Here is a 27,343-nt window from a genome sequence, read left to right as displayed (position 1 = left end):
AATCAGTTTACCCCAATAGGCACGAATCACTCATGAACCTGAACTTTGTCTGGAATCACTGTGGCTAACAGTTGAAGATCGGCTGGTTGTTGCTCAGTTACCCTCATCACTATCAGTGAAACTTGGCTTTGTGTCAGTAGTGAAAATGCTCTCAGGAATTTTCAGAAACGTAGTTTTTGTCTGAATTTGAGAAGAGAGTTTACTTTCCCAATATGCCTCCTCATCCATGGCTCCATGATTTTTGGGACTCGTAAATGGCATCCACACTGTCTTAGCAATTAAAATAATTGTAGCTTCCTCGAATATCATCTTGAAAATTATCAGGCTAGCACAAAATGCTCCCAGGAACTTCCTAGGTCGCTGCATTCATGCTCGCACAACGATAATACGGTCCCAGCATTGCTGCACTGGAGATTGGAAAAAGGACTTGATGAGATCTTGGTGAGAATTAACATGAAGAAGACTAACTCGATATTGAGCGACAGTGAACAATGAACTGATGTAACACAGGCTAGCAAAAGAGATTTCATTTTTGAAGCAGCGCCAAGAAGTAACACTGGGAGTCTTGAATTCTAGAGTGAAATCATCAGCAAATATTATCAAACGGTCCGAATTGCAATCGTATAATCATCCGAAAGATCGAATACATTTTAAACATTGAACCTCGTTCGATGGGGAAAAATTTCGATCATTGTTGAACTGCAGTTCGGGCTCTTGAAAACAGTAGATTTGCGTGATAGCTCGTGCTATACTTAGCTCTCAAAGAGGAAGATGGATCATAGCTATTTTCATAAATTTAGCATACGTTCCAATCCGAATTTGTATGCTCCAGGAGCGTCCATTAAGTAACAAATTCATCAAATGTTACCGACTCAATCTGGAAAGAAATGAATGCTGACGAAGAAGTAAATGATGCTTACGAGAGACAGAGAATGGATGTTAAAAAATATCATCAGCCTCAATACGAAGTTTGCTTGCGTCAGTTCAGGGAGCCTCTCTTCCGAACAAATTTGGGCCTTGGCGGGGAAATTGGAAATCCCAGTTTGCTACAATCTTCCTGCAGCATCGAGCAAGAGTCTAATTTTGACTAGAGAAGTAATCCTTTACCAAATTGCCGGTATCAAACATCAAACATCTAGTACAATATGTAGCGTGAACATGGTTGATTCGATGCCGGTAGATAACAACGGGGGTGTGGTCAGCCCCACGAAGAATTGGGACAAATATAGAAAGAATGTATTGTTACTCCCGTGCATTCCTTCAACCTGTACGCCAGCCTTATACAATGAGCTGAATGTAGGCGTTGGACAAAGCACCGAAGTGACGTTGTGATCTTGTATTCCCTGATCATCTGATCCTTATCGAGATGAAGGAGGGAAACATAAGTACACGATACTGAGAAGGTGGTCAGAAGCTTAAATTCAAGAATAGATGAGAAGGAGTGTGAATTTAATAGGTTATGAACCTGATTAAGAAAGAAGGATTCTTCGTCTCATCGTCAGCAATTGGTGCTCGGAATTCCTGAATCAGCGGGACACACACAACACACACAACACACCAACCAGCCAGTGAAATCAATTATTTCTTCTAGGGATAAGAATTTCACGTGTTTCCGATAAGATTATCTTCTAATTAGCATCCATATGGGAAAAAGTAGATTATTAGCAAAATTTCAATCCTTCGCGGCTGAGTCGTTTACACGAAAGTCGAAAGGAGTTTAGCTTCAGGGGAATCTCGTCTCATTAGGTAAGCAGAAAGCCCCCAACAGCAAGCTGAATAATGACAGTGTGGGGTCAAACGTGTTGCAACTTGTTCCAGCATCTCATCGATCTCTATCAGATATACGCACCAAAGAGCAATTTTTATGAGATGAGATGCAGTGTTACTCAAGATTCTGCAGATAGCATTTCTTTTCTTGGATGCATTTGTAAGATGTTATATGGGTTATCAGTTACGACCCCTGCCGTAGTGTCCAAGTCCTTAATTTCAAACTCGATGACAGGAACCTGGTAACGTTGCAATAAGTTTCTGGTTTTGTCGATATCGACTCCAAATGAGGACTTTGCTTGATTCCATCTTCTATTTATCCTATTCAAAGATTACGCAAACACGGTTGATGTATTGCTCTAGACTAGCTAGTAGGCTATCGGCATCTGGGACTTTGGCCACGGCCATGTCACAATGCTAACTCAAATACTATATACTATAAGTGGTCTAAAGGTTTTATGACTTTTAAGAAATTTCCAAATAGTAGAGTCTTTAAAGATCACGAATTTTTGCTTGTTGGCACGTATGCTAACCGGCACGTTTACCAACTGACACGGGTCGATTAGATGTTGACCAGCAGGTTTGGGCGGAGGATGCCAATGAACCGTACGAACACGTTCGTGAGAGACGAATCAGCTCAATATATCCTTTGGCCCCGCGTGTTGCTAACGGTCATTAAATTCCGAGGTTTGATGATGTTAATGCTTCAGGAAGGCTCATGGATCTCGTTCGACAAATTATGGACAGACCATATTATTTTTCATGAAGGAGTTCAAGGCTTGTGTGTACTGATTGGGGTGGCTTGGCATAGGATTCGCACTTCATCTCAGAAATGATCCTACTGCAACCCGAAGCTGCTCCAAGAAGGCGCAATTCATTATCATTCTATTCATGGTAAACGAATGCTTCGCAACGGGAGGCCTTTGAGGTTCACCAAATGAGGAATCTATTCAACGGTCTCAAGATGAGGTTATATAAGTATGCTCTTCCGGTTTGGAAAGTAAAGCATCATCAACAACAACTACTCACATTCATTTCCTACTCACATTCATTTATTTCCTTTTCGGGTTTTTATCCCATCACTTTCCTTCATACCTTCATTTGAAATCTACAATCTACAATTTACAATTTGAATTTAGTTATTTTATTCTCTACTTCATTTCATCATGTACTCAACAAAAAGTCTCATCGGGTTTGCGAGCATGCTCGCAGCCCTTCCATCTGCCTTTGCTGGCTTTAGTTCCACCTCTTCTAACGGTGTTGCCATCTACTGGGGTCAAGGTCCTAACCAAGGGACACTTGCATCATACTGCTCAAGTAAGACTTTACAATCATTCTTCTTCTTAAAAAAACATAAGGCAAAACGCTGACAAGCCATTACAGATGCTGGCTTTGGGATCATCCCCATTGCTTTCTTGATCTCTCTCAACAAGTTGACTGTCAATGTCGGAAACGCAGATCCCGCTCAAGTCGCAAAGGATATCGTCACTTGCCAGGGTATGGGTAAGACAATTCTCCTCTCCATTGGAGGAGCAACTTACACCGAGAACGAACTCGCAAGTGCTGATGCCGCAACTACTGCCGCCAAGAATGTCTGGGCTGCATTTGGTCCCAAAACCTCATCCTCCACAACTCGACCATTCGGTGACGCTGTCGTTGATGGTTTCGATTTTGATATCGAAACTCAAGGTCTTACCAACTTGGACGTCTTCGCTCAAGAACTCCGCACTCTTTCGGATGCTGAGACTAGCAAGAAATACTACTTGACTGCTGCCCCACAATGTCCTTACCCAGATCAAGCCGACAAGTCCTTCCTTCAAGGTGCAGTCTCTTTCGATGCTGTCTTTGTCCAATTCTATAACAATAACTGTGGTCTTGACAAGTTCGTCAAGGGAAGCACTACTCAAAGCGAATTTAACATGGCCACATGGGATACATGGGCTTCAACCACTTCCAAGAACAAGAATGTTAAGGTTTTCGTCGGTATCCCAGGTAGCACCAGCGCCGCCACCACAGGTTACATTGACCAAGCCACTCTTACTGATGTTATCACTTACTCCAAGACTTTCAAGAGCTTCGGTGGTATTATGTCTTGGGATATGGTGACCATCATTGGAAACAGTGGTTACCTTGCCAACATCAACGAAGCACTTGGAGGCGCCCCTGCTTCAGGATCTACTAGCTCTGCCAATACCTCTGCTGCAGCAACTACTGCCAAGGCTTCCGGCACCCCTGCCCCAACCACCCTTACCACTAAAGTCAAGTCTACCGTTGTCTCCTCCAAGGCCGTTGCTACCACTACCGCTAAGGCCGCTGCTACTACCACCGCCAAGGCTGCTGATGAACAAACTACCGTTTCATCTGCCGGTGCAAGCGCCACTGCCGCTTCCGGAGCTGTTCCACAATGGAGCCAGTGCGGAGGTGAAGGATACACCGGATCCACTGTGTGTGCAACTGGCTCCAAGTGTGTTAAGACTGACGACTGGTGGTCTGCTTGCGAGTAAATTCTCCTTTCCCATCTGGAGTAGAATTCACTCGAAGAGTATGACGTTCAGAAATGTATTGGCACATGCATATGGATACATATACCACTTTTCCTTATATCTTTGATGGAATGACCTGGCAATGATGGTACGGTAAAAAGCAATGGAAATATCTGGACATGGTTGGCATTTTGACGCGCGGGATGTGGTACTTGCATTGTTTGTTTAGCATTTGGAACTTTTTGTTGAGTTTTGTACGGAATTTGTTTTTTGGATTTTTTTGCGCGAGGAAAGATGATGAGTGGTTGGCTGTTTGGATTTGTATTATTATTCTACCTATACTTTAGTATGGTCGCATTTCAGACGATCAGGTGACTGCAATATATATGATGAATGTCACTTTTGCTTCGAGTGTTGTTTTGAGTGTATTTGACTGTTGTGATTAATATTGGGATCTTCAAAGGTTTTTGTTAGCACTACAACTTAGCAGTGACTATACCTCCTGCGGTATCTCAAGAAAGTGAATTGTGGCACGAGAAGCCACTGACTTTGCAGGGTGATGAGTTATACTTTGGTCTAGTCCTGCGGCGATCGATATGATATCTAACTTGCTTGACATGACCGGTGAGTACAACCTCACCAAGACTGTAAAGCAAAGTAGGTAACTAGTGGTCCAGACCAGCAGACTGAATTTAAGCTTCCAACACCTAAGAAGAATTCAATATCTATAGTGTATACAACAGTTTAAGCGATTTGAATGATTTGATTGGACTCAAGGATTGAAGTTCCTTATTTATAGGACTGAGGTCTGAGCTATTGCAAATCCCAACACGGGTGAGAATGAACTTTGTCTAAGAAGATTGGCATGTGTTTTGATATATCTATACGCTCATGTGATCTATCTAAAGCCCTCGATCAAATGAAGTAATCTTCAGGACTGATCATCTCTTAATCTCACCATCAACAGGAAGTCTAAGCTTAAATCCTCCCACACAACCCCTCTGAAACAACCCCTCACTATCATATGCTCGACTAACATCCCTCAAAAAATTTACATTCTCCTCTCCATATCCATCAAATGGTCTCTGCCACTCCGCACAGTAATTTAGATATTTCCACTTATGACCGGTTCCATTCTTCTTTGCAATATGTTCAATCTCTTCGATTGCACGCCGTGTAGTTTTCTTCACCACTTCGTCATGTCGATTGTTGGGCCAGTTTACAGTAAAACTTACGATCACGAGTGGTTCATTGGTATTATGTAGTCCCAGTGGGTTCGCACAACCCTTGCGCACCCAATCCGGTAATAATGGTTGCATAACCAGCGTCCAGACTAAGCCTTTCACACCCCGCAGTGAAGAAATGGCGTCCTGATACACAGCGTGTGTAGCAGTGAGTGTAGCGAATTCATTCTTGATAGTTGTCGTAGCGAGTACCTGGCGTTTCCCAGGTGGATTCAAAGCATTCATTTCATCGGTCGTACTTGTCAATGTGCGCAGTTTGCACGTGCTCCAAAAACGCCTCATCGATGAAAAAGGTGATATTTTCCAATATTCTGGCCATCTATTCTCGGAAGGCTTCGTGTATACTAGATTCACGGATATAGCTTGAATGCCTAATGGCTGTATATATGTAAAACATGCCAAAGGACCAGCAGCATGATGATCCCAATCAACTCGATTCACAACCTCATGAAAGGCAGAGATGACTTTGCTCGTTTGAGAACTAGGCATGTAAAGAAAGCCGCTCCATATTTTGGTACTGGGAAAACTACGGGCCTTAAAGCGAGTAACGATGCCGAAATTGTTAGAACCTCCTTTGAGGGCACACCAGAGATCGGGATTCTGGGTTGCCGAGGCTGTGGTAAGGGTTCCTGATGCGAGGACGATATCGTAGCTGATTATGTTGGAACATACTAAACCAAATTGAGGACAGAAGAATGAGAGGCCGCCTGTTTTTGAAATATTAAAGAACCGCTCCATATATCAAATGATCATAAACTCACCACCCAAAGTCAGCCCGCCAACTCCCACGGCAGAATTCCTTCCACCAACAACAGCAACCCCCATCTCATCCAAAACTTTTGAAACATCCATCCACCTACATCCTGCTCCAATAATCACGCTCGCTTCATCATTTCCCTCAGAAGGTATGACCTCGTTAAAACAACTAAGATCAATAAGAACACCTCCTTCAATACTCGCAGCCCCAGCAACACAAGAATGGCCGCCACTACGGACAGCGAACAATCCCTCGGATTTATGCTCTCCACTAACCTTTTTCTTCATCCGTTCATCATACTCGCGTTTAATTATAGTGACGGCTGTACAAAGTTCCTCATCATTGCGGGGACGAACAATACATGATGGATTTACTTCACATTCTTGCTTTGCCCAGTAGCCATTCACTGCCTTGTTAAAAGTAGTGATACTTTGTGGTAGAATAACGCTTTCAGGCAGAGCGGCTGCTAGAGTCTTGCTGATCCTCGTGATTTCTGGGAAGATTGGATTGTCTGTCCGCGTTGAGAATAGAAGGCGACGCATGAGGAAAATAGATATAAGTATCAGAAAAGCAGTCGAAGACGCGGTTAGTATTTGAAAACCCATGATTTTAGATCGAATAGAAACGAATGGTCGAAGATTCTGCCTGGCATGTCGGAGGCAAACATTTGTCGCGAGAAAGATGTGAATAGATGCATGTGGCGCAGCACGGCAATTGCCAGCCAATGAGTATCCACCAAAATCCACGTCTAAAGTTCCATCGCCAGTAAAGTAAATGTATGTGAGTTAAGGCACATAAACAAGATCAAACAGGGGTGTCTCCAATTCTCTGCCCCTGCGAAACCTCGCAAACATATTCTTGAGTCTGAAGCTATTGTGGCCGTCCTTAGGTGGATTGTCCTGGGAACTGGAACTGGACCATACAAGAGAATCATCCTCGGCTTCTATACTTGCTCTTTTTGTAGAAAAGCCACGTTGAAAGACTTTCCTTATCAAATAGATAGGTATCCACCATTCCGTGGGAACCTTACTTTCGCTTGTTGGTTTGAACACTTCGAATCTCTTTCCGGTTTCTTGCGACCATACACTACTATCTTTCTGCATATGGTCGACCAATCTCTGTCGATGGGGGTTATAATTGGCGTCAATCTTTTGCGATATGAATTCTATGTTAAGGACAATTGCATAAGTTATTGCGCCCACGATGAACGCTGTGATGATGAATGGCACTTTCGTAGAGATTTCCTGAATGTTTGGAATAGCCCAGAGCACCTAAGATATGTGAGAATAACGGAGGAGATCAATGTAAATAATGCACTTACCGCACAGAAAGCGAGAGGCAAATAAAATATGCTGACATACGTCAAAAGTTTGACGTTTTCTCCCAGCCTCGTAGACGCCCTGCTCTCAATCAATGCAATGGCATTAAATAGCTATTTCAGAGATTATAGTTTTAGAGACTATTCTGGATCTATAACTCATGAATTTGCTGGAACAAATATCAACTTACCCCATCTCTCAAAGCCTTTGTGGTTTCCAACTTTCTACTGAAATCATTGCGTAGTTCTTTGAGTGTGTTTATATGTGTTTGCACTTGTTGGATTGTTTTCTTGAGCTGCTTGAGCATATTGTCACCTCTGTTTGTTTCCCAGACTGCTGGTGGATACAGACATCCGGAATCAAATCGGTGTATTATATCTCTGTCATCCAGTAATGGTTGTAGGCGCCCTTGATAGTATAAGCCCCATTGCTTGATGTTATCAGATAAGATATTATCAATTTCTGTCAGTAAGCCAATAGCCCAGAAATACTTTCGGGAACGCGTGAATTTTTCGTCGTCAAAAAGTAGACTGGAATATTGCTCAATGTCTAAGAAATTTCCTTCCAAAAGTTCGCGGAAAGGATCATCTAGCCCCCTCCATCTCTTAATAACATCAGAAAGCGCTAGTTCAATGCATTCCAGCTCCACTTGAACCGCTGTATCGGATGTCAAGATGAATTTTGACTCCCTGTCGATATAGGACTTATCTGGAGCTAGTACAAGAATTGTGTAAAATGAAGAAAAAGGGCCAGAAGGAAATCGGGTGACAAAATCACCAGACTGGTTAGAGGTAAAAGTTGAGACCTGAGAATTTAGATTAGTAATAAATAATGACCTGAGATGGAAAAATATGAGGTGCATACGCTAAGGGTAGATAACCTCAGATGGCGAGCGGATTCAGGGCTGTCACCAAAAATTAGTCCAGTCCTCCATTGAGATTTAGCTTTCGATGGAACTAAGAATTGGACGTTCAAAGTGTTTAGATCATGCGGAAATGATCCTATAGCTGTCTAGAGTGGTTCAAGGAGCCGTTTCCTGATCAGTTCTGGCTCCCTGAAATTGACACCACACATTCTGATAGACTCATGCATTCCTCGTATGGTGAGAGGGAGTATTATATGACCATCGGATGGGATGTGTAAAGCTCCTCCAATAGATTCTGTAAGTATTCTCGTGCAGAAACCTAACTCATCAGAATCGATGGATGGTGTAGCTGAGTGTGGATAACCCCAAGATGTCAAACCCTCAGATAATTTCTGTAGATACTTATAAGATCGAACATCATTTTCATGAGATTCAGTTGTTCTGTCCTGCGGTTCTTTGCCCTCGTTCGGCGAGGCAGGTCTTGAAGATGGTAGTTCGGTAGAAAGCGTTTTCTTGGGCCCAGAGTAGGTGTTTTCGTACCACCGTAGATTTTCGGGTCGAGGAGCATGACGTTTGTTGGGTGTGAATGTGCTGAAGACTGAATGGCTATCGGCAAGCTCTTCATTGATCTCACGAAGCAATCTGAGAAATTCATTATGCTCAGCGGAATTTGATCTGAATGCACTAATTGCTGAGATTACATCAAAAGCAGACAATCTTACTCGCCAAAATAAAAGAGAAAATGAACTGCTTAAAGGCATTGAAAAATTAACGAAGTTATTGCTGCAGACCAACAAGAGCAGCAATTATAATTGTTAATAGTTGCTTATGGGGGTAGCAGAGCCGCGTAATTGATAGACCGGCCAATCAACAAAAATAATCACATATTTGCGAGCAGTACGCGAATAACCGCCGACTTTTTCAAGGATCTGACACTCTGCCTATACGATACATTTTTTTGCTTCCAATCAAATGAACATTTAACAAACTCCTGAAACTTTTCCCTGAGAACCGTCTCGCAATACTCCAGATGCGGAAAACGACCTCAATGTAACCATACCAAAAATATATTGCTTCTAAACTGTCAAAATAGTGAATGATTGGTTTGTAGCGTCACCAGCACAAGCAGCAGAGTCTAGCTTTCCATCAGCATTTCCCACAAGACAAGTTGCATTATTTCCATTTTCAGGGGCAAGTAAAATGTCTGTTTCGCCTTCTATGAAAGGGAATAGTTGCGAGTCTGTGACCAAACCATCTTTCAAAAATATCAGCGAGCGTTTCTTCTAGTGATATAAAACAATTTCGGAAATACATACCACCATCGGCTCTTCCCCCGCAAGAGAACATGATAACTGTATCGCCAGCAGCTCTTCTCGGGTCAAAGTTAAGACATCCTTGAGTCTGTCCAGAATTATTAGCATCTTGCGACGACTGTTCATAGTGAAGAAGACTATTCACCAAGCTGCTAACTACAAGCACCGAACCAGCCACGTTATTATGCTTTCCACTTGTAACAATATCCCAAGCTTGATTTTGACTTCCATCACATGTTTGTAGAGTGATTGGAATCAAATTCTGTCTAAAGTCGCCCGCAGTTGGATCAACGAATAGACATTGACCAGATGCATCTTTCAAAGCGACGGACGAAAAAGCCTTTACGGCGGTATTATCCATTTCATTGGCTTCAGCTGCGGCAGAAGGATCGAGTACACCTCCAGCACGGGATACGGGATGAGGGATCGTTGGATCGCTTGTCGGTACAGCAGAAGCAGCTGCAGTGACAGCCACTGATGATGGAGAAGCAGGAGAAGGCAATGAAGACGTGGCTACTGAAGATATCAGGACAGTCGACGATGAAACACCTGCTGCATTTGAGGCCACTGGCGCAACAGAGCTAGTGATTGCTGGATCGGCGGAGGCGCTTGGGGCACCAAAAGTAAATGTTTGGCTAGAATCAGATTCATCACAGGGAGCCTGATCGAGAACGTTTGCAGCAGTAACAGATAAACAGGTGCCTGGGGCATTCTCGGGAGAAAAAGTAAGTGGGCCGGAAGTTCCATTGAATGGAAAGAGCTGGGAGTTTGTGACAAGCCCATCTAATTCAGGTTAGTAAGAACCTGACGAGCAAAGGCAATGAATAATACGTACCTCCGTCAGCACGACCACCGCAAGAGAACATGATGACGGTATTGCCCGCCGCACGGCGAGGATCAAAGTTTAAACAAGCTTGGGTCTAGATTCATTAGTCCTTGAAAGAAACGAAAAAAAAGCCTGATTTTGCCCACCAAAGTATTGACAACTAGCATACTACCTGCCACATTGTTGTGAGTTCCACTCGTAAGAACATCCCAAAGCTGCCCTGTACTGCCATCACAGGCAGCTATTTGAATTGGTGTCAAGTTCGCTCTGAAGTCACCGGAAAGTTCATCCACGAAGAGACACTGCCCTTCGGAAGTCTACATCTTGATTAGCACCTAAGAAACTAAGCCCAAGCAGAAGAAGACCATACTGTGATTGGAACCGATGTGAAAGCTCTTGTTGCAGTATCGTCCCGTTGTTGTGCTTCCTCAAAGGCAGTCTGGTCAAGAGAAGCGACAACTCTCTTAAGAAAGGCGGGGAAGCAAAACCCCGTGTTACTAAAAGTAACAATGAAATGGAGAGATACATGATTACGGGTTGATATATAATAGATAAAAATGATTGATGGCAAGAAGTATAAATTATCTCGTACACTTGTTGAAAAGAATGGAAGACTGCTCAACAGTTTAAGGAAGGGAGTTTTTGAAATAGAGAATGAAAGGAGAAGAGATAGTAATGAAAGTAAGAAATTAGAAATAATCGCAATTGAACTTTGTGATGTGCAATGAAGCAGAAAACTTACGATGGTATATATCAACTTTACATACTTGAGTAACATTATACCAGCCGTCCTCGAAACACTTCTTGTCAAAGGTCACAGCATATGAATTTTAAAAGCAAAGATACTTGGTAATTAGGACTTTACCAAGAAGTCTTCTTAGGGCTATCCTTAACACAGAATAAGCTGAATATCAACTTCACCTAAGCAAACATGCAAGTAATGAAACCACACGCGTCGCAAATCTTGTTCCCGTGTAGCCGTTTTATTTGGCGGTTAGGAGGTCAAGTCTCGGGTCAGGTCTCGGGAGAATCCGTTTGATCTGCACTGATTGATCTCATCATTCGTCAAATGATGAGGGCTCATCTGATCTTTGTTTTGAGTTTAATTTTCAGATGGTTTATGATTTTGGAAAGAAGGAGGATTTGTTCTGGTTAGTTCCTGAAAAAGATTTTGACACACGCCCTCAATTTCAGATGACCGTCGAAACGAGCTTGGCGGCCCTGGCATTAGCTCCTGCACGTCAAATCAGACGACTGGGGTGTCTAATCGCAAGGGCGGTTCATTCGTTCGCCAATTCTTTTAACATCTCTCGAAGCCGGAGATCAAATTGGGAGGCAATTCTACTTCATGTTATAGCGCTTGAAGCTTTGGTTAGCATTGAAATGAAATAGTACTGCATAACAGGTTTAGACAGCACAGAATTCAAAAGCTTGGCAGAGTAAATCATGGACAAATCAGAAGATTCGTTGGACATCGTAAATTGTCTTTCATAATTCATGACGACTTGGTATTTTACATTCCCACGCGCTTTTAATGCATTATATCTAATCTTCATCCCAGTTCTATCACAATCAGTGAGGATCATCGTCAATGGAAAGATTGTGAACTTACAGGATTTGGTCCTGGAGGCTTTGGTCCACCAGCTTGTCTAGCAACAATAATTTGATCAACAGAGAGCACAGTTCTTGCGGCCTCAGTAGCAAGCTTGATAGCCCAACTCTTTGAAATCATAAGATCTAAAATACCCTCTTGCTTTGCATCAAGAGTTCCGGTATCATCCTCGTTCTATTGCAAAATTAGTATAAGTCTAAAAAAATGGTACAAATAGGACTTACCTCGATATCAACACCCGTATTCCAGTTATCGTGCTTGTGGTGAGCAGTATAAAGTCTGCTTAATGTCTCTGTGGCGTCAAGACCAGCACTTTCTGCAATGGTTCTTGGAATAACTTCGAAAGCCTCACCAAACTTGCGAATGGAGTATTGAGCCAAACCAGGAGTCTTGTCACCAAATGCTTGTATCCTCTCAACCAATTGAATTTCTGTAGCTCCGGCACCCGGTACAAGTCTTGGGTCTCTCGTGATGGCCTTAACGACGTTGACACCATCATCAACAGCACGCTCGACATCATCAAGATGATTCATTGTTGCTCCTCGAAGAACTAAAGTGGCAGTTTTGGTGGTTTCGTTCTCTTGTCTGAAAACTGTAACTCTATCTCCACCAATCTCGAGGGTCTCCACAATATCAACACTTCCCATCTCATCAGGCATTGGTGCTCCAAGTCGAGCTAGTGGAGTAGCACCGACGACTCTACATAATCTTCGGAGTTCGAATTTGCTGAGAATGCGGATGACCAAAATACCAAAGCGGTTAAGGTAATGCATGGCAAGTTCACCTACAGTAGAACCAGCAACAACGACTCGTAGACCGGAATCGTAAAGCTCTTTGATGGCAGTTTCCAACTGGTTCTCTTCTCCCTTTGTGAAATCTAACATCTCCTTGGCGTTATGTAATAAAACGGTACCCTTGGTTTCTGTTTGACTGATGTCGATTGGGCATGAGAATACACCGACCTTTGCCCTGGTGGCCTTCTTGACTGATCCATCTGGTTCACGACCGAAAACCATACCCTTGACAACCCTACTTTGTTCTAAGCTTCCTCCCATAATCTTAACGACTCGGATGTTATCGACGTTGAAGTTGATTGGATTCTTTGGGAGAACGGCCAAAACAGCTTCGGCGACCATGTTTGCTAAGAATTCCTCGTTGCCGTTTTGTTTGCTTGCAATAACAGTTCGAATAGCTTTGCTGAGTTCGACCTGCGATCGCATATCCTCTACTTTGTCTACCACTAAGTTCTCTAACTCTTCCAAAGCAAACTTTTGTGCTCGCTCGTAACCTATAACTATATCACTGGTTTTTAATCCCATTCTTAACAGGTCTTCAGCTTTCTTTAAGAGTTCTCCTGCAAGCACAATGACTAAGTTTGTAGCATCTCCCATCTCGGCTTCTTGTTGCTGACTGGCCATGACGATAAGCTTTGCTGCGGGTGGACAACATCGAGTTCTCGAAGGATAGTTGCGGCATCTGATGTGAGGATCATCTTTTGCAGATGGTTAATGACAATCTTGTTTCGTCCATAAGGTCCTAAAGAAGTTTGAACTGTTGAAGCAATAGTCCGGCATGCATCGATGTTACGAATAACTGCTCCATCTTCAGAATCATAGCTTTGGAGGGGGTTAGCTTTTGTATTTTGTATAGAATTTAGGGAGAAACTCCTACTTTTGGTAACCTTGTTTGAAAAGGTTAGAGTTTGGGGCATTTGGGATATTGAGAGACATCTTGAAATGTGTTCAGTAGAAAGATCTCTTGCGTTGATATTATCCTTCCCTTCCTGCTCAGGGAAAAAAGTCGCGTCTATCTGCCTTTTTTGGTGGAGGAAGCGTGGATATTGGCCTTATTTTGTGAGGCATCAATAATTTTCGATGCATGCCCAGGAGCTGTCATGCCATAGTTTACCCGACTTGAATAGCTTCATACCAAAGAATGAGATGCGATGTGAAGCTTAAATTTGAGACAACCAACGCGAATACTACAAAACCATACAGACATTCTCATCATACAAAACTCATCAGAACAATCATCGAATTTGCGCAAAATCCAAGGTTAAAATTCAACACAATCAATTTATCAGCTTCAGTAGTACGTACATTGTATTAATCCATTCATAAGGCTTCATAGCTATTAAAAGGACCCCAAATCCAGGTAGTGGAACGAATCTAGTGCTAATATCAACGTTCAAGATTGCGCTTCACCACCGACATATCTCCTTCAACCACGTTTTAATCAGATCAATCGCCGTTACCAAATCAATTCCGGGACTTCAGGTGTCGCATTACTGTGAAGCTCAGGATAGTGGTTGATCCCCTTCGAAGCACAACTTCGACGTTGTCTGTTGGACCACCACCATAAAATCAAAATGGCGTCCAACGGAATATCAAAAAATCCACCAACCCTTCCTCCATCGGTCGAAGAATCATACAAACGCAAATGTATTCAACTTAAGACTCGAATGAATGAAGTCGAAGAAGCCAATGATGCCGCGCGCCTCAGATTGTCACGAATGCGTCGAGCAATTAACAAGATGCGTCTGGAGCGAGCCTTCTTGTTAGAACAAATGTCGAAACGAACGAGTACAAATGTGGAAGACTCGGAGGGTTCTCCAAGTCCACCTCCAACAGTAGGTTTATCTGTATCTCTTCTTCCGCGTCCCTTTCTTTTTGATTGCAAACAGACATCTAACACAGAAATTTGTAGCCTCAAGAAAAGCCACTGCGCACAAAGCGTGGTCATCGCAAACCCTCTTTCCTAAATACCCTCGGTGATCCAACCGTTCCTCTGCCCAACAGCTTAAACGCCAATCTCGCCATCTCACCTTCCTCCTCCTCCTTCTCTCATACACATCTCGACATGCCTAGTAACCCTAGCCAAGGAACATTTAATAGCTTCAATACCTCCCTTGCCCATCCACAACCAATATCTCCTCGCCGCGCACTCTCCAATTCTACTCCCATGGGCGGCCGAACGCCGCACTCAGCCTCCCATTCTCCATCTATCCCCCCCTCTGGACCACCCAAAACTCCTGCATCAGGCTTCGAATTATATTGCCAGGAATTGCGTGGGCCCATGATGGTACAGCATAGACGTGGTATCAAAGAAGGAAGCCTTGACATCGATCGTCTTTTGGCAAGTGGATGGAGAGAAGCAGATGCTGCAACCACAGAACGATACGAGAATCTATTCAAAGCAATGCAAAGTGCAAAGAAACTCGAAAACAGCACCCCCTTAGATGACGATGTAGAAATGGGAGATAGCGGTCGCGAAGAAACACCCAATGGCAACGCAGCCAACGGAGCTGGCGGCTTCACATCTGTGAACAGAGGCTAGATACAATCTACGGAGTTTACTTGGCAGTCGAGGAATGGAAAGGATCTGGGTCAATACGATATGCAAATGGGATAATGGAAGGTCGAAAATATCCGAAACTTGGCGTTAGGGTGCGTGAAGATGAATCAAGCTGCTTGCTTGCAATATTAGAATTACTTTTTGATTTTCCTGAGATGGAATCCTTCGTACAGATATCTATCTGCGTGTGTATTTGGTAGTCCACTTCTATTGGTGTAATATTAACTTCATACGATCTTACTTTTTCTTGATCATGCGAAAATGCCCCCTTTGATATACCCGAGAATAGACCAGAAAGTGTTCGGCTCGTCAAACATGTATAAGCTTTCAAGAAGGTATCAAGACGGTACTCCTTTCAGCTAGGTATCCTTCTTGAAGAATGCAGTAGACTGCCAACCAAAATCTCTCATTTTACATTACACTTCACAGTACACATCACATCACGCCACAACAGACAACCTAAATGTATTCACTCAATCCTTTCCATTCTTACACCTCGCCCTATCTACATATACAAGTCTCCCTTCAAGGCTATCCTTTCTCGCAAAATACAAAGTCCCCATCTATCCAAATATCAAAACGCCTGTTTCCCTCCACGCCATGCATGCACGCACACAGTCCTTCAAGTACTATGTGATGCAATTATTATGTACAAGCCTGTAAGTTCTACCCCAAAGAAATGAATAGAAAAGAAAGAAAAATAACGCCCGCGTTTCCGTACGATCAAATTTTGTGTACAAATATTTCGGATGTCATTCCAATGGTAAAAGAAATTGGAATGATAGGCGGCGATTATGTTAATATTCCAGTAGAATGTTTTGTGTGGTGATTGGGTACGCCATGACAATTTTCTCTGCTCCCTTTCTAGCTTGACCTGTTGGTTGAATGATAGTTTCATTGCAATCCAACAATGAAGGATTCTGGGAATTCAAATGCTCTGGAACATAGAAGTAATTTTGAACACTTGGATAATTCAAACATCAAATCAAATATCTTCATAGCCAAGTAGTCGAGAAGGCGAGTACGTAGTTCTGTAAATCATTCGCCGACTGACAGATCGACGACGATATTAAGAACTGCAACTAGAATTTCCACAGCAATCAAAACGATGACAACCCATTCTAGCTTCTCTCCATGTCTGTGACTGAGTTGATCCTTAAGAACTGCCAACAAGTCCGCGATGACGTCCAATCTCTCATTCAGCAGCTTCACTCTCTGATCCATTTCTAGGTAACTTCTCACAGCTTGGTATATTGGTTCCAATTGCGGTTCTGACCAAAACAACTCAGGGGTATCCAGAATTGAACCATTAAGATGAATATTTATGCGCAGGATGAAGAGCTCGCCGATTTGCATGTTGATTCTTTTTCGTGGGAGGTCAATAGCTCCTGTCAGCGCGATTTGGGTAGGAATGTCTTTGTTTTCGTCGATGGTGCTGTCTACTAAAGATTCAAAAAGTGAGGTCTGAATCAAATAGTTAGTACCTTAACGAAGATCGGATTCAAAGACGAAATACCTTAACACTTTGCGCCAAGCCGTGGGAAATCGCTAGCTTGGTCATATAATTTCTCTTGTCCTTCAAGGTGATAAAATCGTTGTAAATCCTAGCTTGATACTCTACGGTGTAATAGAAGTTGAAAGACTCCATTTCCACATCGTTGGCTGCGAATTTGCCGCTCTCGAACCTCGCTATGTCCTTGAGGAACCGCTGCTCATCCTCTTTGGACATACCCCATATTACCACAACACCATAGCCAAATAGGAACACTTCGGGTGTATGAATTCGAGTATCAAAGTCGGGATTACTTTCTGATATAAGAGCTTCGGTCTCGTTCTCCATTTGTCGCTCCACGATTTCTGGGAGAATATGGTTAGCGGGAGAGTGGTCGCCATTGCTGATAGCAACATCACCGCCATTGGTATGCAGGTCTATGAGGTCGTCCCGACGTTGTTTATTGTTGTCTTCCACCTCAATAACACTATCCGAGTGTCTTCGCTCCGTCAACTTTACCGGCGCACTATGTACCTCCATGTCCCGATCCGAAGGCGTCTTTCCATGGTCTTTACCGTATCTAAATGGTGTGTAAATACACTCATCAAACAATTTTGGGTTTGCTCCCTTCGTCTTCTTGCCCCGACCATTTAGGAAGCGCATCACATTTTCCAATTGGTATTTGTTAGCAGTACAGTATGCAGTCACTCGAGGCAATCGAGCGCGATCGGCCTTCCCCAGCCTTGCAGCATCTCTACGCGCTGTCGGATCTTTGATTCGTGTAAATTGAGAATAAACGTCTCGTCCGCTCTCTTCGTCGGGTCCATCTGCGCCAATCTCCAAATCTGGAAGATACTTAAGCTTCTGTGTAATCTTACTAGCTCTTTGAGGGCCTATCTTTGATGCTGGGTGCATTGGCACTTGAGGGATCCATGACTGTTTCGGCGTCGAAGTTTGCTATTGAGAGAAGGTGGTGACGGGGCTGTTGCTCTAGGCGATTGTGTATATTCATTGGAATCATTTGTCCTAAGTGATTGTGAAGGTTCGTTCAAGCCAATTGTCCTGACAGTTGGATTATCGTTGAAGGTAACATTCCTTGGGGCTTTCTTGGAGGTATTTGTAGGACTGAGAGCTTGTTGGTCGAGAAGAGGTGTATGCTCTGAGGGGCTGGCGCCGGTGAAAGCCATAGGAGCGTCAGTCGTGTGTATTAATTCTATCTCTATCGACAAGAAGTTGAAAAGAAGGGTTTGAAAGTAGAAAGTTATATGTGCATAGAATTGATTGATGTATTAATGTATCTAGTAGTAATTCATGAAGTTAAAAATTTACATCTCTGAAATGACGTTTATTTTCTATAAGAGGAAGCAACATTTGGGCAAGCTTTCATCAACAAATCGTGAGATCCGTGCGGGGGCGTTAAACCTCATTCGGAACAGCTAGCATATCCATCAGAGCCAACATACCGGATTTTGATATCAACAGTACGGTTTATTACTACTGGGAAAATTTGACCCGGTACTATATGTAATCGATATTCACTTTGCATTCGAAGCCGACGAGCTCATTCCGTCATTATGGGATTTCAACCTCGAAGCGACGGTTTCAACAATCCTGTACCGGTATGGGCCTCGCTCAAATACTCCCTCTTCAAGAGGTAAGATCTTACAAGTGGCATACATCAGAGAGGTAATCGCGCATGTCCAAAGCATATATCAGGATTCGAGTGAGAAGCATCGCAGCAATCATCACGGGTTTCGGGATTTATTATATGAGTGATAAGGCCATGATTACTTTGTCCCATTGGTAGCTTTTGTTCCTATGGCTGTGGCTGTGTTTCAACTTGCATATCTCAGCCCCAGCCCATTTGAGTCCTTCAGATATTTCACAGATTCATGTAACTTCGATTCCAAGTGTGTTCGTTCTGAAATAATCACTATGTCTGGAGTTGAATTTATCGCTGTTCTTGGAATTGCTTCCAATGTCATAGCAGTTGTGGATGCTTGCACCAAGATACAAAATCGTATTCAATCATATCGCCAAAACACTGCTTTTCGCGACTTATCTCTCCAGTTGCCTTTACTTATCTCGGCCATCGAATCTTTGAGATCTTCTCAATATCGTGGTCTTCTAGATTCTCCGACCGAAAAGGCATTGGTTCGTGTCCTGGAAGGATGCCTTCGTCAATTGCAAACTCTGGAGGGCTTGATCAAAGACTTGACACCTAGTGACACAGCATCTAAATTCCAGAAGACTTGGAAAGGAATCAGAAGTTTTGGCAAAGATACTAAAGTGCGGGAGATAGTCGGTATTCTGGCAGAATATAAGTCGACTATCGCATTGCACCTTTCTACCGTGCATACCCAGATTACTACAAAACCCGAAGCATCATTGCCTAACAAAAAATCTTACTTTGATGTTCCTCAGTCGAGAGTTTCTAATTTTGTTGGCCGAAAAGATGTTTTGAATCGAATTCAAACAGCATTAGAAGCTAGCCACAACGATCCTTCAATCGTCGTTCTTACTGGTGTGGGAGGCCAAGGGAAAACTCAGATTGCTCTACAATATAGTCACCAGCACATGAAATTCTACAAAGGTGTATTTTGGATTGATGCGTCATCGCGGAAATCCGCGTCTCGTGGATTCGAGAGAATTTTGAAGACAATCGACAGTTCTGCAGTTCTCGTTGGTGGCGAGGAAATCATATCAGTTGTGAAAAATATCTTGGGTGATTGGAAGGAACCATGGCTATTGGTCTTTGATAATTATGACGATCCAAAATCTTTCGGTGATTTGCCATTCTATTTTCCAAACGCCGCTTGTAGAGAAAACGCCATCATTGTGACAAGCCGTCACATATCAAGCGGCAGACTTGGCAGTCACCTGAAGCTAGATGGACTGACCGAGGAGGAAAGTGTACAGTTATTGACATCCAGATGCACTTCAGTCTCAAAGTCTGAGGATGATTTAAATCAGGGAAGAGATATAGTAAAGAAATTAGGATACCTCCCGCTTGCTATTGATCAAGCAGCAGGTTACATCTCAATTCGCCATCTTCCGCTTCACATGTTTTCAGACCACTTTCAGCGGCGAAAGGAATTCATACTCAAAGATACTCCGCAGTCTTTGTGGGAATACCAAAAACGTAGCTTGGGTGATTCACAACAAACTTCCGAGCATTTATCAGTTCTTACCACTTGGGAGCTGTCTTTTGACCAGATCTCCGGCAATGATGAGGAGAGAAATCGAATTGGCGAATTCTTGGCCCAAGCTGCATACTTCAGCCCAATGAGTATCAGTGAATCACTGTTCAAAAATACCGATATCTACAATGACAAGTCTCCAGGATGGAAGCCTCTTTTCTCTACCCAGGGGTCTTGGGACTCTTTCAAGTTCCAAGACGTTATTGTCGGCCTTGTAAATCTTTCAATTATTCAAAATATGGAGATCACGAGCGATGAGGTTCGATTCTCTTTCCACCCATTAGTAAAGGTATTTTTGTTTTCGACAACACGTTTAAGAAAGAGCTGATAAATCTCAGGATTGGTTGCAGCTTAGAGAATCTGTAGAGAGACGCCGGGCGTGTGTGAGCCTTGCGATCGCATTAACAGCATCTGTTATTCAGGAAACGGACATAGAACTGCTTTCCCTGCATAAACGACAAGAGCTGCTATCACATATCGATGCCTGTATCGAGAACAAATTATCTTTTTTGACTGATGAGCAGAGCATTATAGAATACGGAGGCGTCATCGAAGGATTTCAAACCACTTTTGCTACATTTTATGGGCAGCATGATAGAAACAATGATGCAGAACGTCTGTTCATGCATTCGCTTGACATGCAAATTTCACTGTTGGGAACAAACAACGTTGCGACTCTTAGTACTATGAATAACCTCGCGGCTATGTATCTCGATTTGAGAAGGTTGGAAGAAGCTCGGCCTCTACTTCATCAAGCATTAGAAATCAAGCATACTATGCTTGGTCCGCATCATCCACGGACGCTCAACACAGCCAACAACCTTGCAAACCTCCTTGTTTTACAATTGCACTTTGATGCTGCGACAGAAATTTACGAAAGAACCTTGATAGGGTATCAAAACCTTAACGGTCCCGTCCATAAGACTGTGATAGAGTCACTAAATAATTTGGGTGAGGTTGCTATGAAAAGAGGGAACTTCTTGGAAGCGGAAAAATTGTTCAAAGAGGGACTCAAAAAACTGGAAATACCGGGCAGTGGAGGAGAGGATGGCTTAGCGCTATATCTGAAGGCAAATATAGCTTTAGTCTACAAGCTTCAGCATCGACACCAAGAAGCGGAACAATACTATCATACCATAATTCAGAAGCGAAAAGCCCTTCTCGGGCCCAAGCACTCCTCCACATTGCAATCTATGTGCGAGTTGGGGGATGTCTACTTTGCATTGGGTCAACTGAAGCTTGCCGGCGAATGGTATATTCACGGTTGTGCTAGTAAAGGGCGCGTTATTGCAGGAACAACGTCTTACCGCAACCCCAAAGAAGAAGTCGATAACTTGCGTTTAAGGTTTGAGCTATTAACAACTCTGAACGATCAAGGAATACCAGACAAATCGCTTGATACTGAAGTCGCTTGTATCGATCGTCGAGGACCTAGCATTTTAGATGACTCTATAGAGAGGTCGGAACCGAACATGCCAAACGATCCTGGAATACATGTGCCGCAAGGAAATACTTCGTATCACCCCGGGCTGGGAATTCCAAAACCGGACAGGACTCAATTCTTCGCTCCATTGGATCGTGGCGGAATCCCTATCATGCAACAGGCACCATCGAATAACGCTTTCTCTGCATCCATTAAGCCGTCGGTTCATACACAAGAACTCAAATGGAATGAGATGAATACGCCTTCAAATTGTAGTTCGCTCTCAACGCCTGATGATGTCGTAAATATAGCATCTTTCAATTCTATTCCAGCTCTAGAATCGACCGACCATCTGGGTTCAAAGGTGGATCGTACAGGAAGGGCATCGAGAAACAAGCAGCTTGCTACAGAACGTCTAAGCTCGGTTTTCTCGATCTTGGGAGCGCACCCGTCTCCAATAAGAAAAACAACCCCGGATAGAGATCAAAGAGGAAGGCAACATCAATGCCGTGCTTGGCCTGAAGAAAAATGTCTTTTAAATGTAAGTCAATTCAATGCAGAGCATAATTGTGCAGTTCTAACGATTCTGCCATCGATTACTAGCGCGCAGACTGATTGTCTAAGAAACATCGGTCTCAATTGTAGACTTAGGGGATAGATTTTGTAAGTGGGAGGGGATTGTCTTGTGATTTACCTCGCAGTCAAGGCAACATGAGCTTCTTCAGTTATGGTGTCCTTGTTAGACTCTTGACATTCAGAAACCCTATTGTGTACCAACTGGCAATAGTCACAAATTCTTGCGCTACCTCTCCCAAGAACTATCGTCTCGTTGATGTTCTGAATTTGTGTATTTGTGAATGCGAGTCTTCGGTGATCGAGGTGAGAATTACACAAAGGGAACGAGATCAGGCAAACGGAAAGAAATTGGCGATTGACAGAGGGCTAAGCCATCTTTCGTCAACCAAATGCCTAAATCAAAATGCCACAAGGATGAAGTTTGATTGGCGTGGCAAGACGCGGCTGCCATGCAGCTAGCCGTCACCGCGGCATTAATGTGATAGAACATGCGGAAGTCATCGAGCGAAGATCAAGCGAAGGCTGTGTCGTAGCAAAGTCTAGCTTGATCCGATAACCAGTTTATCTACAAACGGGAGTAAAGCATTTATAGTGCCACACTAGCACATATAGTCGTCAGTTGAGATAGGCATTGTGTGATGAATGCAATATAGCGCCTGAGAGAAGTTCATGATGGTTCCGAGTCGAAATGTAGCAGTACCGGATAATGGTATTTATACATGACGAAATTCGTGAATGTATATGTCAGGAGGCTTTGATAGTTGTACTGCCGCTTCTATTCGAGAAGAACAGAAGCAATTGGTTATGTTCATAGCTCAAGTTGAGACCGTGTTGTTCTGAAACCTTTAGACAAGCTCAGCTGAAAGGTTTTGTCCACAAACACATAGCCAAGTCCTGCTGGCTTAATTTGGATCGTGTATTGACTTTATATAAATTTCAGATCGCCATGTTGACATCATTACCCATCGTATTGATGAAGATATCTCTTTAGTAATCATCTCGCATGTTATGTAATCAATCCTTCATGCTTGTAATCGCCCCCACAACAGAAAACCAGGACGGTCTCACACTGACTTTGGGAATTGGATTGGTGAATAATCTGTAGATAGCCTCAATTAGTTTAATATGAAATGTTCAGTTTGTATTTTGATCGATGACTAGTAGTGAACCAAACACGGTCATAGGTTACTACTATACGAGACTCTACTAAGATCTGGAGTCGGATGACGTCAGATAATCTTTTTTGAAAGTATATAACAGTTGGAATGTTGATAGTCTTAGCTATAGTTTTCCAATTGTCTAAGTCATCGGAGTTGTTGTACTTTCTTGAAGAACTCATATTACTTTCTTGGTCTTTCATCTCTCTTGCCATCACTCAAACTAGGTATCTGCACCTACCACACCGCGCACAACATTTTGAACCAACAATCAAAGCTCGCGTATTAGACAGAAAAAAATCTAGATTTTATTAAACCACTTATCCATCATGTCCGACTCCAAGAACAAGGTCCGCGTTGGCGTTGGTGTTTTTATCCTGCACCCCTCTTCTACCCCCTCAAACCCTTTATTCCTAATGGGCAAACGACTGGTTCCCCACGGCCACGACCAATGGGCTAATCCAGGGGGACATCTCGAGTTCGGCGAAACGCTTGAGGAATGTGCTGTCCGCGAAGTCCTTGAAGAAACAGGACTCGTACTCCAGAAAGAAAGGATGAAATTTCTTACCGCGACGAATAGTCTCATGGAAGCGGGGCCCAGGAGAGATGGGAAGGAAGGGCTGGAGGGGAGACACTATGTGGCTGTTTGGATGGTAGGAACTTGGGATGGAAAGGGAGAAGGACCGAGAAATCTGGAGGGAGAGAAGAATGGTGAGTGGGAGTGGGTAGGGCTGGAAGAGACTAGGAGGTGGGCGGGAGTGGAAGGCATGCTTTTCCAGCCGGTGTTGGACTTGTTGAGGGAGAGAGGAGAGGTTCTTGAGAGTCTTGTATAGGTGACTCGCTTTCTAGGCTGGGTGGTGCATTTGATTTTGGTATTTGGGTCTTTTGTTGAAGTTGCTGGGAATTGAGATGATGGATCGATTTGGTCTGGGGGTTGTGTAGAACGTAGCCTACGCTGTGTAGGTATGGAAAGACGAGTATATAATTTTTGAATTACCATTACATTATGAATAGAAAACATACCCTCACTTCAACTTGCGATCATGATTATCATCGCGAGAAGGTCAAGTGCTCTTCATAGCATCATATGTGTCACAAATTATTGACTAAGGCCGGAAAAGACCGACTCTTTCAATAGGAAACAGAAACAGAACCATGTAAGATAGAAACTCACACCTCGCCTAGATTTTGCAGCCTTTAAAAATTATGTGGTGAGCCAGGCCCAGCTACTTCGGGTAAAGTGCAACAAGGGTTTCAAGCCCGATTAATACGGTGATAGCCAAAAATATGCTATTGTTGCAAGCATCCCATCAGGTTATGAACAAACCAGTTTAGGCCTTGTTTTTTTCCCAAAGCGGAATATGCAACCATATCTCCCACTACTCAACTGGTAACCAATACTTTGAGATGAATTGCAAAACAATTTTGTAGCTAAATTTTGAAGTGAAGGGGGGAATTGTCGACTATCCAGGTGTATACCTTATCAATAACCCTAGTTGTTATTCCTGAACTAATGAGTATAAAAATTAGCTTCTACTATTCAGGAGCCTTGATAGAGTTTCAATTATAACGCTCACTGCATTTGTCGATATTAAATAGTATGGCCAATGATAAGTGCTGTAATGCGGAGGAGGACCTCGTATCTGATCTGGAGTGTTTCGATAGTAGAAATTAAAGCGACAAAGATGTCATTATCCTGGTTGTTGCAACTTGTTCGTTACCAAAGGAAAGAAAGTTATTGGTAATCGGGGCCCAATCCATTACAGGAAGTCGAATGAGGGGTCCAAATTCTGTCGGGTCACCGCAGAGCATGTGATTCGTGGAGAGAGTATGAAAGCGGGTAAAAATACCCACCCTGGAAATACTACGCGGTAAAGTTATAGAATACACCCAAAAAACGAGCAAAATATGAGAGGCTTAATTACTTTTTTTAAGGCGATATGCATGACATACTCACAAGACTGGCCAGTGGATTATAGATTGAACAGATACGCAAGCTCTCTAGAAGTCTGAATATGCCACGCTGTACTGCACAATTAATAACATGACTGTCAGTACAAAACTACAGGCAAGTTAATGCGCAACTAACTGTAAGATCCATTGGAGCAGAAGTGTATGTATGTGACGCAGCGCATACGATAACTGCATGAAGCACGCGGAGATGTTCCTTCTTTGGAGAAAGCCTACATATCCAGCCGCGACCTGCAGCTCTTGTAAATGAGCCCGATATCGTACTGTTAGTACTATTGCTTGCAGTTATGGAAATATCTAGTAAATCACAAGTCTTCCCTACCTCGTCAGAATTAAAGGGCCAATCAGTCAACCGTTCAACACATCTTCACTTGTACTTGCCCCCTTGCTGTGATTGTAGTGAAAGTTCCCGTCTACCTCTGATTGGGCTGCAGGGTACTTCATATCAGCAGAATGAACTTCTGAGAATCTCCGGCGCTTGATAGTCGCTCGCAACTCGCTAATAAAGACTATTCAAGATTCAAATATGCACAATGAAGTAGCAATGGCACCTTCTGTATTTGAATCGCCTCGCCGCACTTGTGTAAGCCACCGGCTGAACACCCGAGATTTGCTTCTCTTACACCGAGTAAAGTCCAGAATAGAGTCCGTCTTCTTGAACCATGTCATACCGAAGAGAAGCTGGGCCGGTTTGGCACTGCAATCTACAGCAGAACAACGTCCTACAGGCCGAAGACAAGGAGAAGGAGCAATCTCGGAAATAAACGACATGAAGTTTACGTTGACTCTGGACCTTAGCACTCGCGAAAGTTAGCTGACGGTTGGACAAACCCTTTGATGACAATAGTAATCACTTTCTAACATTTTGGGACGAGATAGTCGTACCTATCGCAGTTATCTGTCCGTTACGAGCTTTCTAGGACACGTCCCGGCTACAAAACATATTGAATTGGCGTGTTGGTGGCGTTTTTTGAAGTTGTAAATTATGGAGTGGTTTGATTGAAATTGGTATTTTCTTCAGTCCAATGACTGCATAGATACAGAAAGCATTGCGGCACAGCTCTGGGCAATCTTAACTTCATTCACCTCAATAGTTTCCAAGAACGATATTCTGGGACCCAATAAGGTTAACTTATTTGGAGGTTTTGCAACCAACGATGAGTGTCAAAGAGCGTGAAATCATATAACTCGGGCGAGCAAGAGCTGAGGAAAATGATTGATCACCCGTAGTCCAGTGATCAGGTTGCAAGTTTTGATATAACCACGAAAGTCTCACTGCTGTCAACGAACTTTGAGCAGGAAAATAGGTTGTGGCTTCATTTAATCTCCGATTATCGATAACTCATGCCTATCCAGCCTGCGCCACGGTCATAAAAACATTTACAAATTCGTGCCTTCACTACAATAGCTTCGTATATCATCGAGTGGCATCAAACGCCCGAACTCCAATATTCCATATCTCTGGAATTAAGGAAAACAATTTTGTGAGTATGCTTGTACCTGATGATGCTAGCCTCCTATTTCATGGATTTTCAAGTGCTTTCAAGATCTAGAACTGAAGTTTGGTGTCTATTCCTTGCAATTGCATCTCACTCAGATGTTATTCAAATTTGATATTTATGTCAAAGCTTCAGGATTCTGTCGTTGCCAGCGAATTCGCGGTAGTTGACAGGATTTGGACTATTCATAGCATTATTAATTTCAATCGTCTGGGGAAGGATTTATATCGGTCGTTTCATGATCACTTTTATTATTATGCACCTTCCATATTCAGTACTTATTCGAAATTTGTTTGATGTCCTGTTTGTCTTGGTTATTTTGATCAAATACCACCCAAGGCTCACGTAAATATAATTAAATTTCCTTCTGCTCGAAAATCTGACCACGTCATCACGAGGATTTGGATTTGATGTCACGTTATTCGGGCGGAGCAGCTAAATTTAGATAGCGTAAACTTTCGGAGGATTGATAGCCCCACAGGTTC

General features: G+C 43.1%; 9 protein-coding genes across 9 annotated transcripts; 5 read left to right on the top strand and 4 right to left on the bottom strand.

The window, feature by feature from the left end:
• Positions 1-1,886: 1,886 nt before the first annotated feature.
• Bfra_007956 (uncharacterized protein) lies at positions 1,887-2,175 on the bottom strand (the record flags this gene model as incomplete). Its single annotated transcript, XM_037338323.1, has 2 exons — positions 1,887-2,060; positions 2,110-2,175. The coding sequence occupies 2 exons, from the start codon at positions 2,173-2,175 to the stop codon at positions 1,887-1,889; spliced, it is 240 nt and encodes a 79-aa protein (XP_037190386.1).
• Positions 2,176-2,933: 758 nt separating this feature from the next.
• On the top strand, positions 2,934-4,271 carry Bfra_007955 (putative class iii protein; the record flags this gene model as incomplete). Its single annotated transcript, XM_037338322.1, has 2 exons — positions 2,934-3,084; positions 3,151-4,271. 2 exons carry the CDS (start codon positions 2,934-2,936, stop codon positions 4,269-4,271), a joined length of 1,272 nt encoding a protein of 423 aa, XP_037190385.1.
• Positions 4,272-5,191: 920 nt separating this feature from the next.
• Positions 5,192-9,196, bottom strand: Bfra_007954 (putative fad binding domain protein; the record flags this gene model as incomplete). The annotated part of the gene is made up of 7 exons (XM_037338321.1): positions 5,192-6,201; positions 6,256-6,762; positions 7,282-7,522; positions 7,573-7,683; positions 7,761-8,375; positions 8,435-8,474; positions 8,760-9,196. 7 exons carry the CDS (start codon positions 9,194-9,196, stop codon positions 5,192-5,194), a joined length of 2,961 nt encoding a protein of 986 aa, XP_037190384.1.
• Positions 9,197-9,511: 315 nt separating this feature from the next.
• Positions 9,512-11,352, bottom strand: Bfra_007953 (putative mg2+ transporter protein; the record flags this gene model as incomplete). Its single annotated transcript, XM_037338320.1, has 6 exons — positions 9,512-9,651; positions 9,752-10,531; positions 10,584-10,668; positions 10,721-10,891; positions 10,945-11,071; positions 11,342-11,352. The coding sequence occupies 6 exons, from the start codon at positions 11,350-11,352 to the stop codon at positions 9,512-9,514; spliced, it is 1,314 nt and encodes a 437-aa protein (XP_037190383.1).
• A 3,202-nt stretch (positions 11,353-14,554) lies between these two features.
• Positions 14,555-15,522, top strand: Bfra_007951 (putative hmg box protein; the record flags this gene model as incomplete). Its single annotated transcript, XM_037338319.1, has 2 exons — positions 14,555-14,815; positions 14,893-15,522. The coding sequence occupies 2 exons, from the start codon at positions 14,555-14,557 to the stop codon at positions 15,520-15,522; spliced, it is 891 nt and encodes a 296-aa protein (XP_037190382.1).
• Positions 15,523-16,578: 1,056 nt separating this feature from the next.
• On the bottom strand, positions 16,579-18,219 carry Bfra_007950 (putative sporulation protein rmd1 protein; the record flags this gene model as incomplete). The annotated part of the gene is given in 3 exon segments (XM_037338318.1): positions 16,579-17,004; positions 17,057-17,952; positions 17,970-18,219. 3 exon segments carry the CDS (start codon positions 18,217-18,219, stop codon positions 16,579-16,581), a joined length of 1,572 nt encoding a protein of 523 aa, XP_037190381.1.
• A 748-nt stretch (positions 18,220-18,967) lies between these two features.
• Positions 18,968-22,313, top strand: Bfra_007949 (putative nb-arc and tpr domain protein; the record flags this gene model as incomplete). Its single annotated transcript, XM_037338317.1, has 2 exons — positions 18,968-20,521; positions 20,571-22,313. 2 exons carry the CDS (start codon positions 18,968-18,970, stop codon positions 22,311-22,313), a joined length of 3,297 nt encoding a protein of 1,098 aa, XP_037190380.1.
• A 53-nt stretch (positions 22,314-22,366) lies between these two features.
• Positions 22,367-22,656, top strand: Bfra_007948 (uncharacterized protein; the record flags this gene model as incomplete). The annotated part of the gene is made up of 2 exons (XM_037338316.1): positions 22,367-22,534; positions 22,594-22,656. The coding sequence occupies 2 exons, from the start codon at positions 22,367-22,369 to the stop codon at positions 22,654-22,656; spliced, it is 231 nt and encodes a 76-aa protein (XP_037190379.1).
• A 1,061-nt stretch (positions 22,657-23,717) lies between these two features.
• Bfra_007947 (putative nudix protein) lies at positions 23,718-24,221 on the top strand (the record flags this gene model as incomplete). Its single annotated transcript, XM_037338315.1, has 1 exon — positions 23,718-24,221. The coding sequence occupies one exon, from the start codon at positions 23,718-23,720 to the stop codon at positions 24,219-24,221; it is 504 nt and encodes a 167-aa protein (XP_037190378.1).
• Positions 24,222-27,343: the final 3,122 nt, after the last annotated feature.

The sequence above is a fragment of the Botrytis fragariae genome, assembly GCF_013461495.1.
Source record: "Botrytis fragariae strain BVB16 chromosome Unknown tig00000112, whole genome shotgun sequence".
In the NCBI taxonomy this organism is placed as follows: domain Eukaryota; kingdom Fungi; phylum Ascomycota; class Leotiomycetes; order Helotiales; family Sclerotiniaceae; genus Botrytis; species Botrytis fragariae.
The sequence above is the reverse complement of the archived record's forward strand: the minus strand, read 5'-3'. Positions and strand labels throughout refer to the sequence as shown.